Source organism: Thalassophryne amazonica, chromosome 8 (genome assembly GCF_902500255.1).
Source record: "Thalassophryne amazonica chromosome 8, fThaAma1.1, whole genome shotgun sequence".
In the NCBI taxonomy this organism is placed as follows: domain Eukaryota; kingdom Metazoa; phylum Chordata; class Actinopteri; order Batrachoidiformes; family Batrachoididae; genus Thalassophryne; species Thalassophryne amazonica.
The window spans coordinates 100,135,983-100,149,953 of record NC_047110.1 but is presented as its reverse complement, the minus strand read 5'-3'; the positions used below and the strand labels follow the sequence as shown (position 1 = coordinate 100,149,953).

The following is a 13,971-nucleotide window of genomic DNA, read 5'->3' as shown; positions in this document are numbered from 1 at the left end:
CTGCGCTCACAGCCTCTGGCTGTTGGGACGTGGAATGTCACCTCGCTGGGGGGGAAGGAGCCTGAGCTTGTGCGGGAGGTTGAGAGGTACCGACTAGAGATAGTCGGGCTCACCTCCACATACAGCTTGGGCTCTGGTACCCAAATCCTGGAGAGGGGCTGGGCGCTCCACTTCTCTGGCGTTGCCCGGGTGGGGAGAGGCGGCGAGCTGGGGTAGCATTGCTCATTGCTCCCCAGCTCAGTCGCCATATGTTGGAATTCACCGGGTGAACGAGAGGATCGTGTCCCTATGCCTTCGGGTCGGGGACAGGCCTCTCACTGTTTTCTCGGCCTAGGGCCGAGAGGCAGTGCAGAGTACTTGACCTTCTTGGAGTCCCTGGGAGGGGTACAAGATAGTGCTCTGACTGGGGACTCCATTGTTCTCCTGGGGGACTTCAATGACCACGTGGGCAGCAACAGTGAGACCTGGAGGGGGGTGATCGGGAAGCACGGCATCCCCAACCTGAACCTGAAAAGGTGTTCAGTTGTTGGACTTCTGTGCTAGCCACAGTTTGTCTATCACGAACACCATGTTCGAGCACAAGGGTGTCCGTAAGTGCACATGGCCCCAGGACACCCTGAGCCAGAGGTCGATGATTGACTTTGTAGTTGTATCATCTGACCTTCGGCCACGTGTCTTGGACACTCGGGTGAAGAGAGGGGCTGAGCTATCGACCGATCACCACCTGGTGGTGATTGGATCCGCTGGGAGGGGAGGAAGCCGGACAGACCTGGCACGCCCAAATGCATCGTGAGGGTCTGCTGGGAAAAGACTGGCGGAACCCTATGTCAGCAAGGTCTTCAACTCCCACCTCCAGGAGAGCTTCTCCCAGATCCCGGGGGAGGTTGGAGACATGGAGTCCAAGTGGACCATGTTCTCCACCTCCATTGTCGATGTGGTCACTCGTAGCTGTGGTCGCAAGGTCTCTGGTGCCTGTCGCAGCAGCAATTCCTGAACCCGGTGGTGGACACTGGAAGTAAGGGAGGCCGTCAAGCTGAAGAAGGGGCCCTACTTGTCTTTGTTGGTAATTGGGACCCCGGAGGCAGCTGACAGGTACCGGCAGGCCAAGCGTGCTGCAGCCTGTGCGGTCACAGAGGCAAAAACTCGGGTCTGGGAGGAGTTCGGGGAGACTATGGAGGAGGACTACCGGTCGGCCTGGAGAAATTCTGGCAAACCGTCCGACGCCTCAGGAGGCGGAAGCAGCTCTCTGCCAACACTGTCGATAGTGCAGGTGGGGAGCTGTTGACCCTGACTGGGGATATTGTCAGTACTTCGCGGATCTCCTCAATCCCATCATCACGTCTTCCGAAGAGGAAGCAGAGACTGGGGACTCAGAGGCAGACTCATCCATCACCCAGGCCGAAGTCACCGAGGTGGTTAGAAAAGCTCCTTGGTGGCAAGGCTCCTGCGGTGGATGAAATCCGTCCTGAGTACCTTAAGTCTCTGGATGTTGCGGGACTGTCTTGGTTGACACGCCTCTGCAACATCGCGTGGCAGTCGGGGACAGTGCCTCTGGATTGGCATACCGGGGGGTGGCCCCTCTTTTGAGAAGGGGGACCGGAGGGTGTGCTCCAACTACAGGGGGATCACACTCTTCAGCCTCCCCGGTAAGGTCTATTCCAGAGCACTGGAGAGGAGAATTTGACCGATAGTCAAACCTCGGATTCAGGAGGAGCAGTGTGGTTTTCGTCCTGGTTGCGGCACACTGGACCAGCTCTACATCTTCCATCGGGTGCTCGTGGGTTCATGGGAGTTCGCACAACCAGTCCACATGTGCTTTGTGGATCTGCAGAAAGGGTTCGACCGTGGACAGAATGGACAGAATTTCTAGGCGCAGCCAGGGTGTAGGGGGGTCCGGTTTGGGAACCACAGAATCTCATCCTGCTGTTTGCAGACGATGTGGTTCTGTTGGCTCATCAAATCAGGACCTTCAGCATGCACTGGGGCAGTTTGCAGCCGAGTGTGAAGCATCCGGGATGAAAATCAGCACGTCCAAATCCGAGGCCATGGTTCTCGACCGGAAAAAGGTGCCTTGCCCTCTTCAGGTCGGTGGAGTGTCCTTGCCTCAAGTGAAAGAGTTGAAGTATCTCAGGGTTCTTGTTCACGAGTGAGGGGCGGATGGAGCGTGAAATTGACAGACAGATCGTGGCAGTGTCTGCAGTGATGTGGCCTCTGTATCAGACTGTCATGGTGAAGAGAGAGCTGAGCAGGGGGACAAAGCTCTTGATTTACCGATCGATCTACTTTCTGACCCTCACCTATGGTCATGAGATTTGGCTCATGACCGAAAGAACAAGATCGTGAGTACAAGCGACCAAGATGAGTTTCCCTCCGCAGGGTGGCTGGGCGCTCCCTTAGAGATAGGGTGAGGAGCTCGGTTACTTGGGAGGAGCTCGGACTTGAGCCGCTTGCTCCTCCACGTTGAAAGGAGCCAGCTGCGGTGGCTTGGGCATCTTTTTCCGGATGCCCCCTGGATGCCTTGCTGAAGAGGCGCTCCGGGCACGGCCCATCGGGAGGAGGCCCCGGGGAAGACCCAGGACACGCTGGAGGGGCTACGTCTCTCAGGCTGGCTTGGGAATGCCTTGGGGTTCCCCCGGAGTAGCTGGGAGAGGTGTGTTGTGGATCGGGAGGTCTGGGCAGCTTTGCTTGAGCTGCTGCCCCCGCGACCCGGCCCCCGGATGAAGCAGAAGAAAATGGATGGATGGATAGTATGTATTTCTTCATAATTGATGTAAATAAAGTCCAAGACATATTCAGTGGCAGTTTTACCATCAGAGAGCCTCATCCAAAACTACCACAAAAGACTCCAAGCTGTCATTGATGTTACAGGGGGCAAACACACGATATTAAAAACACGAGTATGTAAACTTATGATCAGGTCATTTGGGTATTTTTTGTTGTCATTATGATTTAAAAAGAGGTAAACACACTTGGTTGAGAATAAATGGCTTCACCCAACCACTTTTTAAGTGAAAAAGAAAAAGGTTTTGTGTTATCATTCATATTCTCAAAAAAAAAAAAAAAAAAAAAAAAAATGCCCATAAAAACAAAAATTCTGCCAGGGTATATCAACTTTTGAGCACACCTGTTCGTTAATTTATAATATAAGCCATATTAGTGGTATGTGGAAATTTGATATGAATGCTACAAAACATATTTCATTTGGTTTCAGGACCTGAAATGGCAGACCAAAAGAACTCTGATGAAAAGCCCTTGAAGCTGAAAAAGGTCCAACACCACCTGCAGAAAGAGATCTAACACTGAACAGCAAATTGTATCATTCACAATCCAAAAAAACAAAGAACATACAATTAGGAAGTTGTCAGAGGACAGTTTTTTTTTCCAAGGGATAAGTGCCTGTTTTGTGGTATTGATGGGATTAAAAAGTCAGGAATGTATAAAAAAAAAACCTGTCATGCTCCTGCCTATGAGGGGCTCTTGTTTGGTTGTGGGTTCTTATTGGCCTCCAGATTCTGAGCTTTCTGAGTTTTTATTTAGATCTTGTCTCCTTGGTCATGCTTTATTTATCATTAGTTGTTATCATTAGTTTGCAAATCCTCTTCACCTATATTCAATTGAAAACACCACAAAGACAAGTTATTTAATGTTCAAACTGATAAACTTTATTGTTTTTGTGCAAATATTTGCTCATTTTGAAATGGATGCCTGCAACACGTTTCAAAAAATACGACACCGGAGACCCTGGACTGTTTGAACAACTGAAGGGGTACAACAAGCAAGAATGGGAAAGAATTCCACTTACAATGGTTCAACGATTAGTGTCCTCAGTTCCCAAATGCTTATTGAGTGTTGTTAGAAGGAAAGGTGATGTAACACAGTGGCAAACATACCACTGTCCCAGCTTTTTCGAAACGTGTTGCAGGCATCCATTCCAAAATGAGCAAATACTTGCACAAAAAGAATAAAGTTTATCATTTTGAACATTAAATATCTTGTCTTTGTGGTGTATTCAATTGAATATAGGTTGAAGAGGATTTGCGTTAGGATATAGGTTGAAGGGGAGGTGATGGTCTTAGGGGAGGTGATGGTCTAGTGGTTAAGGTGTTGGGGCTTGAGTCGAGAAGATCATGGGTTCAAATCCCCGCCTGACTGAAAATCACTAAGGGCCCTTGGGCAAGGCCCTTTAATCCCCTATTGCTCCCGGTGTGTAGTGAGCGCCTTGTATGGCAGCACCCTGAACATCGGGGTGAATGTGAGACATAATTGTAAAGTACTTTGAGCGTGTTATGCAGATGAAAAGCACTATATAAATGCAGTCCATTTTACCAATTGCAAATCTTGTATCATTGTATTCTGTTTTTTACATTTTACACAATGTTCCAACTTCATTGGAATTGGGGTTGTATTTTTATACTTAATCTGTATCAGTCCCTGTTCTAGTTTTGTATAATCATTGATCTTCTTGTTTCTTGCTATTGGATTCATCACATTATTTCTTAGTTTTGTTTCCCCTTTTGTTTTGTTCACATTAATTATTGTTTGTTGAGCACGTCACGTTTTGCACTATTGGGTTTTTCTGTCACTTCTTTATCTTGCCCCACTTTGCTTTGCTTTGTCTCTGCACCCCCTTGCACTCACCTTTGTCTTCCCCGGCCACACCCCCTTCCAAAGCCATCCACACACCTGCACTTCATCACACCCCGATTAGTCTTCTCCCTATTTAAGCCCTCACGGTCTCACAGCCAGATGATTGTATATGATTTTATGTCACTCTCCAGCCTTAGTTCCAAGCTCTCCTTTGCCCTGTTTTTTGCCTGCTGGATTTTTGACCTTATTGCCTCATCGCCGAGTATTTTGACCTGTGCCTGTCTGTTCAACCACACTGGGATAAATATGGTGTATGCCACATACCTATATGTGTACAGTTTGTGATGAAGGAAAAGAAAAATCAACATATAAATTTCAAAATGGAGATAAATTTTGGCTAATTTTTGATAAATTTGTTGGGATATTTGCATAAAAGTAATCATGGTAACATAATGTTTATTTGTTCATCAATAAACATATTCTGTATAATAAAATGCTGAGTATTTGACGGTCCTATTAGGCAACATCAGCACATCATCACTTTATGCATATTTTCAGGGAGTGCAGAACTTCAAGAGCTCACCATGTTCACACTCACCAATGTTATAACTTCAAACCACTTGATTTGAGTATTTCATAGGCCAAACACAGGCCTTAGGTAGCCCTAGGTCTTGGTAGCCCACGGTTTGTGAAGAAGAGAGTGCAGGTAGGGTGGAGTGGATGGAGAAAGGTGGCGTGATTGTGAGAGAAGGATATCTGCAAGAGTGAAGGGGAAAGTTTACAAGACAGTAGTGAAACCAGCTACATAACAAAAACAGAGAAGTCAGAGCTGGAGGTAGCAGAGCTGAAGATACTGTCTTTTTAAAAAAATTTTTTTTTTGGGGGGGGGGGAGTGACAAGGGTCCACACCATTAGAAATGAACATAGCAGAGGGACAAAAGTCTGTAAGGCAAGACTGAGACGGTTTGCACATGTGCAAAGGAGTGACCCAGCGTATATAGGGAGAAGGATGCTGAGGATGGGGGCCACCAGGCAGGGGAGAAAAGGAGGTTAATGGATGTGCTGAGGGAGGACATGCAGATGGCTGGTGTGACAGAGGAAGATGCTTCTGATTCTGCTCGACAACATGAAACCAACATTGTGCCCCTCAACAGAAGATGGTTTTGAAATGTTAACAGAGACATTTCAGCTTTTTGAAAGAGTGTTGGGAAAAACGTGGAAATAGCGTGTAATGGAAATCAGATATAAAATGAATTTTGCCTATTATTTATTTATTTATTTTTAAAATGTGGCCTGATTTCCTCAATGTTGAAATTGGGATGGAAATTAGGGCCAAAAAAAAAGATTGGTGATGCGATCAGTTTTGAGCTTTCGGCCCGAAAAAGTCCTCTGCAAAACACTGAAACCTGAAAAATAAATATTGTAATCATCAACAAAATGTTTTTCCTTTAATAATACAGTTATTAGATTTGCTTCATGTAGCAGCCCCCTGTTTGGCCCCCACCCCCTGCCCTCCCAGTCAGAATGTGCTGCAACTGCCGGTGCACTACTGTTTAACACATAACCCCGTGTCGGAAGAGAATACCGATGGAAAACCTCTGTCTGCTATTGACCAATCAGAGGGTGGACAGCGGCCACAGTGTGTTAATCTGAATAAGTCTGTGTGGGGACAAAATAATCTGTCTCATTAGAATGAAAGCCTTCCCAATTTGCTTGATGAACATTCTGCAACAATACGACCAATCAGATAATGGACAGATTAGTTCTCTACACCGAAATGTCACAGGAGGTCGATTTTGATACCTGTGAAAACATGTTTTTCCACGACAATAAACCAAAACAGAGCAGACTGGGACACTTAAGGAACGTAATAACCCACTTAAAAATTATTTCGACCTGGATCTTGGTGGCCGCGATGTGGTTTGGCTGCAGTGACTCTGGACTTAATGTAATATCAGAAACATATGCCTGGAAATAAGCTAATATTCCAAAAACTCCTCTTAATGGCAAATAAAATCATCACTGTTTGCTGTGTTCCAGTCGTCCTCCCAGGTCTTGAAAATTTCCACTGATCTTGGTATGTGGATGAACACTGTCCTTCAACAGTTCATTTTGGCAAAGGTGAAGGTCACTGGGGTCATACAGATGCCATTTTTAGCTAGGTAGACAGAGAGAGGTATGATGCATTTGTTAGCCGCTGGAGAGCAGATGTCTCTGCAGAAAACCATGTTTCAATATCATGTAGCTCCTCAGATATTGTCACTCATGTAATTTATGATTTGACCTAGACAGGACCTGTTATGTGAAAGGATTGTTCACTGAATGTAGCCACCAAATGTGGGTGAAATTTGCGTTTTGAAGAATTCGCTGCAGACAAACAGGCGTGTCCATGACAATGACCTCTTTCTGCTCAGTGGCCTGAAGCGAGCACACAGACGGTTTCCCTGAGGAGAGGCAACGAGGCAAAAAGAGATGGTTACTGCTGATTCTGTGCACTTTATTTCAGTATGTTACTCATACAAAATAATCTGTACAAAGGCTAAAATAGGTCATTTTTGCATAGAAGGAACAGTGATGTCAAAGAAAAGCTCAGATGAAAAGAGCACAACAAACTCCACTCACGATCACACAACACTTAGGTTTAAAAAGTGGACGAAGCGCCATACAGAAACACTCTGCCCACTCACTGCACACCGTGGAAATGCACAACATCACACTTTCATCATCTGCTTTTTGCTGCTCAAAACAAACCAGCTGACTAACTTCACTTCAACACTCATCCTGCTTTATTCCTGTTTATTTTTGTTTGGTTTTGTGGGATTCTCACGACACTGCTTCACTTTGCTCTCTCGCTCTCCTACATTACATCTCAAAATGACCTGTGAAGTGACACTGCGTCCAACCGCGCTAAAACACGCCATCTGTAAGTGACAGTGACATCATAAAAGCAAAAAAACATCAAAGCGTGAAACAGAGCCAACAAGCGAACGGTATTGTAGGATTTTATGCGACACTCTTTCCTTTATTTAAGAAATAGCTGATTTTAGAAAATAAAGACATTAGGGCACCACGTGTAGCAGACAGCGCCCCCTTGCAGAACATCAAACACTGTTTCCACTACTGAGATACTCAGCTGCAACACAGTGGAGAGTACACAAGTAACAAGTACAATAAAATAAAATAAAAAAGATGCATCTGAAAATTCTTCACAGCAGACAAAACCTAATTCCTGCATATGCACTTTTTCGTTTGATTTTTTTGTTTTTTAAATAGGAGTGCGCCTGTAAATAAAACAAAACATTCCAACCAAAATCATACTAACAACAACAAAAAAAATTACACAGAATTTAAGGTGAGTTTGTGCTAAAACAAAGGGCTGGAAAACTGTCCGATATATGATGATTGTGGACGTTGTGCCTGTAAACAAGAAAACAACAAACAACAACAACAACAAAATGAGTATAAATATAATAAACTGTCAACAAAAAGATGATAATTAAAGGCAGAGGTAACGTATGACAGTTAGTTCCATCCATTTGAAAATAAGCACATAAACACGAGGACCAACTCTTGTCGTGTTCATGACGCCGAAACAAACTGTGGCAGCTCGGAAAGACGTGCTGCAGATTACACGTGCACACTGTAATTTAATTAAAGCACAATGACAAGCGTGCACAACATCTCTTTTTCTCTTGATTGGACGCAATTGTGTTAACTGCTCGTGGCGGAGTTAAGACAGGAAGGCGTGTTGCACCTCGTGGAAGATCATCATCACGACTAATCCTTGACGAATGAAACGCTTAATGGTGTCAAGTTCTCACAATGAGCCCGTGACACCACGCAGCACGCCGCCAAAGACGCCCAACAACATCAAATCTATGGCAGTGACAGCCAAACGTGCAAAAATATGTGACTGCTTCACTTAGAGTGAAACTCATCTGGGGTGAACACGTGTCCTGCGATTAAGAGCAGCTCTGGATCTTCAAACACAGGAGTCACATGACAGCTCTCCAAAGGTCATCATATTTTGAAGGTTACAGCTAATAATACTCCACAGATACGGAGGTGATGAGCCCAAAAACTATTTACAGGTGTATAAAAAAACCAAAAAAAAAAAACCTGTTGCTTTAATGAAAAGGAGCTGCATCCTGCCACGCCCTCTTAGCCCCCAGACAGCGCCATCTTATGGTCTTTCAATCAAAAAACCTTGTGGGTGTGTCAGTAAGCGTACAGATTAGAGCCCTGCGTGGTCCAATCCACACAGTGTGAGCTGCAGTCTGCAGGGCGGTGCAGGTGCGAGCCTCAGTCTATGAAGTGTGGTCCCACGTGGGCACCTGCACAATAACACACATATATGGGTGCAAAATTCAAGCCTGCACAGGGCTGTAGTCCAGATATAGATTTCTGTTACATATGTCACATAGGTTTAAAATGAGCTGTTTCAGGCTTTAATTTCACTTTTGACAAGATGACTTCTGCAAACATCCTATCAGAATTGCAGGACTTTGGGGGTGTTGAGCATAAAACCCAAATTTTTTTAGTGTAACGGGGGGGCGGGGGCAGGGGCGGTAAGCACAGTATAACGCCTTTAATATTGTCCCTTAATTTAAGAGGTGCCTCAAAATGTAATTGGATTTATATCTAGGAGTGCACATAACTGGTACTCATGCTGCTTGTGCATGCTAAAAATAAATGATGTGTAGCAGAAAACATGAGGGAAGGGCTTCATGAGAGGAAAGTAATGACAGACGGTAGGAAAAGTGTTTCCCTCTGCTGTGCATCATGATGTTTAGCACACACAACCACAATGAGTACCAGTTATGTGCACCTGTTTATATCACACCAAATTAAACTGTAATCTTCTGAGTACAGGGGTCACCAACACGGCTGCACGAGACCACCTGCCCTGCAACTTATCATCAACGGGTGTCCATTACAGAGTTGCGCAATTGTTTTATATTTTCAGAATGTTGATAAAAATAAAAATTGTTGCAAAATGACAGCATTTCCATTGGGTTCTTGAAAGCTGTAATTCCAACAGCAGTGTTTTTTTAATGTTGTCTGTTGTCACGTTTAGCAAGCTGTCCATCTCTTACTTTGTCCACATGCAGTTCCGTGCAGAATGCCATAGGATGCTTTTTTAAAACTGGCTGAAAAACCACCTCATTCAAGAGTAAAAACGTTTTTTTTTATTATTATTTTAATATTTCAGAGTTTACTTCTAAATATGCATATTTCCATCAAATGTATTTTCAATTTGGTACTTGAGTTTGCACAATTTGGAGGGTCCTGGAAACCCACCTCACATCTCACTGCTGGAAACACAGCTGAATGGTTAAAGCTGGTGTTTCCTGGCTCTTGATTGGCTGAGCACACCTGACTTAATTAGCAGTGGGTGGAGCAGGGAGAGCTGCAAAACCAGCACAGCAGGTCATCTCCAAGAGCAGGATGTTGATTTATTTTGTAATGGTACAAGGTAATATCATGGCTCCGCCCCTTTACCTCCATGAATTAAACTTCTTCCGGGATTGGTCCGTTTGCTTTTTTAATCGCTATGAAAGCTATTTGTATTAACACGTTTGCTTGGAAAAAAAAAACACCAAAAAACAACCAAAAAACGCTTTGCATTCCTACGCTCCACTCCTTTCTGCAGACACGCCTCAACCATCATCACATTTCACGAACGCTGCACAGCGACAGCATCATGGGTAAAGTCTGTCGAGATGTCAGACGAGTTTTGTCTCATTTTGGACACAGACATGTCCACGGCTGATAGTGTTGTTTCTGTTATTGTGCTCGTCACCCTTTTCTCTGATGTGTGGCGTTACAGGCGGTAACGATGTCGTCTGATCAAGTACAAGTCTCTCCTGATTGCAGATTCTAACCTCACAGCTGTTTCCACGTATCTGCAGAGCGCCGCCGTATTTCTGCACACAGTGCCGGCTGTCTGCAGGCTCGGGCGGTAAATAAGAGACGAGCGGACAGTTTGTGTGGAGGCAGTCGAGCAGAGATGCGAGCGCTCCTGCCTGCACCGTGCATCTGTCACGTTGCTCTCGGTGATGCAAGGAGTCGCAGCATATGGAGGCACCGCGTGGATCACAGCCAGCAGGGTCGCCACATATTAGCCACCAAATCTGTTATTTTCAAACGCTCAAACGACGTGACTCAAACGGTGTCTCACTTATTAACTCATTAGAGAAATTAGAGACCATCTGCAGACGGAATCTCAACCTCCTGTGTCATCTGCAACCACTCATTAGCAAACGTATTAGCAATGTCGCTCTGAAGCAACAAGGGTGAAGCACTCATGAGAAGCACAATCAGCACCAGTCTGACCTCCATGTCACTCCCAGTCTGAGAAAAAAACAACAAAAAAAAAGTTTCCCAGCATGCCGTTCGAGTCAAAGGGCAACGCTAGCTACATATGCTAGTGTTAACTTCATGGGTCCGAAGAAACAAGAATTTCAATCGTGACTGAAAGTGACAAAAATATGACAAAGTGGGAACAGAAAGATGATGACACGCATAGCTAATAAATGATGGCCAGCAGAGACGCTGTGAGGAAGAAATCCAGATAATTTCACATCAAAGTTTTCCTGGATATTTGCTGGACAGGTGAGGCTGTTGTTAATATGAACAACAGTTCCAGTTATCTTTTTACTTTGTTTGCTAAAACCAGTCAGTGAGGACACATATTTTGTCAGCACTTCATTTAAACTATTTTTCTGTTGTGAGAAATCCTGAATTCCCATTTTCGACTGACTGCAGCATCAACTTTTAACTTTGTGTGTGTGTCCTTCAAGTCATCTTACAGAGTTAATTCACTATATTTATTATATGAACCCCCTTAAATAAATGTGTATTTTTGTGATTATACCACAGAAAAAAATGTAGTTTACAATAATTAAATTTCAACACAAACTGAATTTTGTGGAAAAATCAAACGAGTGTACGCTGTCATGTAAACGTCCACAACGATCTGTGTTCGGTTTCCAGACATTACTTGTTTTGAACCTTTGTGCGTCAGATCACTATTAGGCAGTGACTAATTTCTCTGAATGCACGGGTTGATCTGCGTGTCAATTAAAACTTTACTAATGGTCAGTTAAAGAATGGGTTGCCATGGGAACGTGCTTCCATAAAGACATGCTGTTTTGCTTGGAGGAGAACAAAAGACGGCCCTCACCTCCATTGTACAGCAGTGGAGGTTTGAATAGTGGATATTTAAAACGGGATTTATGTGTACATGTATCTGCCAACAGTGTCAGAAACCAGCAAAAAAAAAAAAAAAAAACCAACAGATGTTTTCCTGGAGGCCACGCTGTCTGTCTCCGCTTTGATCTGCCCACCATCACCTCCTCTATGGCCGCAGTGAAAGGAGGCGTAGAAAAGAGCAAGTCACAAAGTAGAAGCGTAAATGTGTGAAGAACGGGAATGTTGGCAGCAAAATTATTTTACGTGCATAAAACCCATTGTTTTGTGAGGTGAGAAAGAGAAAAACAAAAAGGATGAGAGCTGAAGAAGACTTGACAAACCCAATGCACACTGCACGCCAGCTGTTTTGACCCCAGGTGTCCTTAATTCTGCATGCTGTTTTCTCCTCTGCAGCTCGGACAGTGTGATGTAACGCGCACCTACGAAGCTACACGTGCACAATTTAATCTGTATTCCCAAAGGGGGCAAAGTAAATCACTCAGATCTCCTCACCTGACAGTCCTGGTGGAGACCTAATAAACTGCCGCTTTAAACCATTTGTATTGTCTCACAGGAAGTGTTGCTGCAGCGCGGCACTACCAAGCTGCTGTGTGAGCGTGTGCACAGGCAGATTTGGTGCATCGCTTTAATATTCAGGGGATGCTGCGGAATTTGCTAAAATAAATCCACTGATCATTCTTCACACGACGTGACTCTCTACCTTCACACGTTCCTTCCCTTCAAAATAGTGGGCAGGCAGGAAAACAAGAGCCAGGGATTACATTTAACACCAACCCAACGTGTCAATGCGCCGCCTACGTCGCATCCAACAGCCAGAATGACACACGTTGCACGTCTGAGAGCTCAATGCACCAATCTGTTCTTCCACACTTACATCCCACAGGAGTGTCCACAACGCACTTCAAAAAAACAAACAGAATATATATATATATATATATATATATATATATATATATATATATATATATTTTTTTTTTTTTTTTTTTTACATATTTCAGAGACAAAGGAAAATTACTGAAGTAGAAAACAGCATGCCGTGTTGGAACTCATCATTTACAAGGGAAGCGGGGCTTTAACATGAATCAGATAGGTGGAGGAGATTACTGCACGTATCAGTTCTCTTCTCCTCGGCAGCGCATTAGTAAAGTCCTCGTTCTCTCTGAGTCCTCCCCTTCTAGCAAACTGTTAGTCCAAGCACAAACAAAATTAAAAAGTACTCAGGAGGAGTAACAACCGATGGGATCCTCGTCTGTGCCGTTCCCGTTGTGTTACTCTTTGGCAAAATGAAATGAGAGAGCAGAACAGACGGAGGACGCAGCTGGAATCTGTACAGATGGTCTGGGAAGGCGCACGAGGAAGCTTGATGAGGTTGGAAAGTGAGGAAAACGGGAGAGTTTAACCAGAGTCTTATTCCATCAGGCAGTGGGGTTCCTCTCCACTGGCCGCCGCCCCCTAAGCGTCATATTTCTTCCCCATTCTGTGGATGTGGTGGAACAGCGTCATGGAGAAGGCCATGCCCAGGAGCTGTGAAGGAAACATGGAGATGGTGAGCATGTGTTTGCGTAGCGCATCCTGTTTGTGCGTACTACGTGCGAGGTGTGCATGTGTGGCTTCTGATGTTGTTGCCACAGGGTGCATTGTAAGTCTGATGCACAATAAAGCCCTGCAGCCAGGGGCGAGCACGCTCTCGCTCCCTCTCAGATGGCCTTCAAAGACAAGCTCTGGAATCTTTGTAATGGGAAAAAGTGTGCGGCGTGCACCAGCAATAAGTCAGTGAAGTAAATTGAGATACCACTGAATCAAAGTAGCTAGCTTTCTCTTTGAAGTTTCTATTTTTCCGCTCATACTTTGACATCAAACACAGTCATAACGCTGAGCCTTAAACTATTATCTGACAAAGTTTGGACAGCAGAGAAACTACAAAGTATGAGTCATGGTTGAAAAAAAAAAAAGAAAAGGAAACAATCTAAATGGGTTTCTGATGGTGCACAGCTCGTCTGCAAAAAACAAACAAACAAAAACTCTTAAATGCCTACCGTCAGGTTTTAACCTTAAGGCCTGAAACATACAGCAAGCATCACACTCACATTACAGCTGCATTGTGTGTTGATAATTTAGGCATCCATGCTAAGAGATTAAACCATGCAGACAGGCAGCACCAGCGTGTGT

The 13,971-nt window shown here is 44.6% G+C and overlaps 1 protein-coding gene across 3 annotated transcripts in view; it reads right to left on the bottom strand.

The window, feature by feature from the left end:
• Window positions 1-13,045: 13,045 nt before the first annotated feature.
• The window catches only part of tspan9a (tetraspanin 9a), a 782,740-nt gene continuing 781,814 nt past the window's right edge, over window positions 13,046-13,971 (bottom strand). For all 3 annotated transcript variants that reach the window (XM_034177075.1, XM_034177076.1, XM_034177074.1), the window contains one exon: window positions 13,046-13,326. In XM_034177075.1, the coding sequence (XP_034032966.1) occupies window positions 13,255-13,326 (72 nt within the window). In that variant the 3' untranslated portion in view covers window positions 13,046-13,254. The remainder of the gene's footprint in view (window positions 13,327-13,971) is intronic.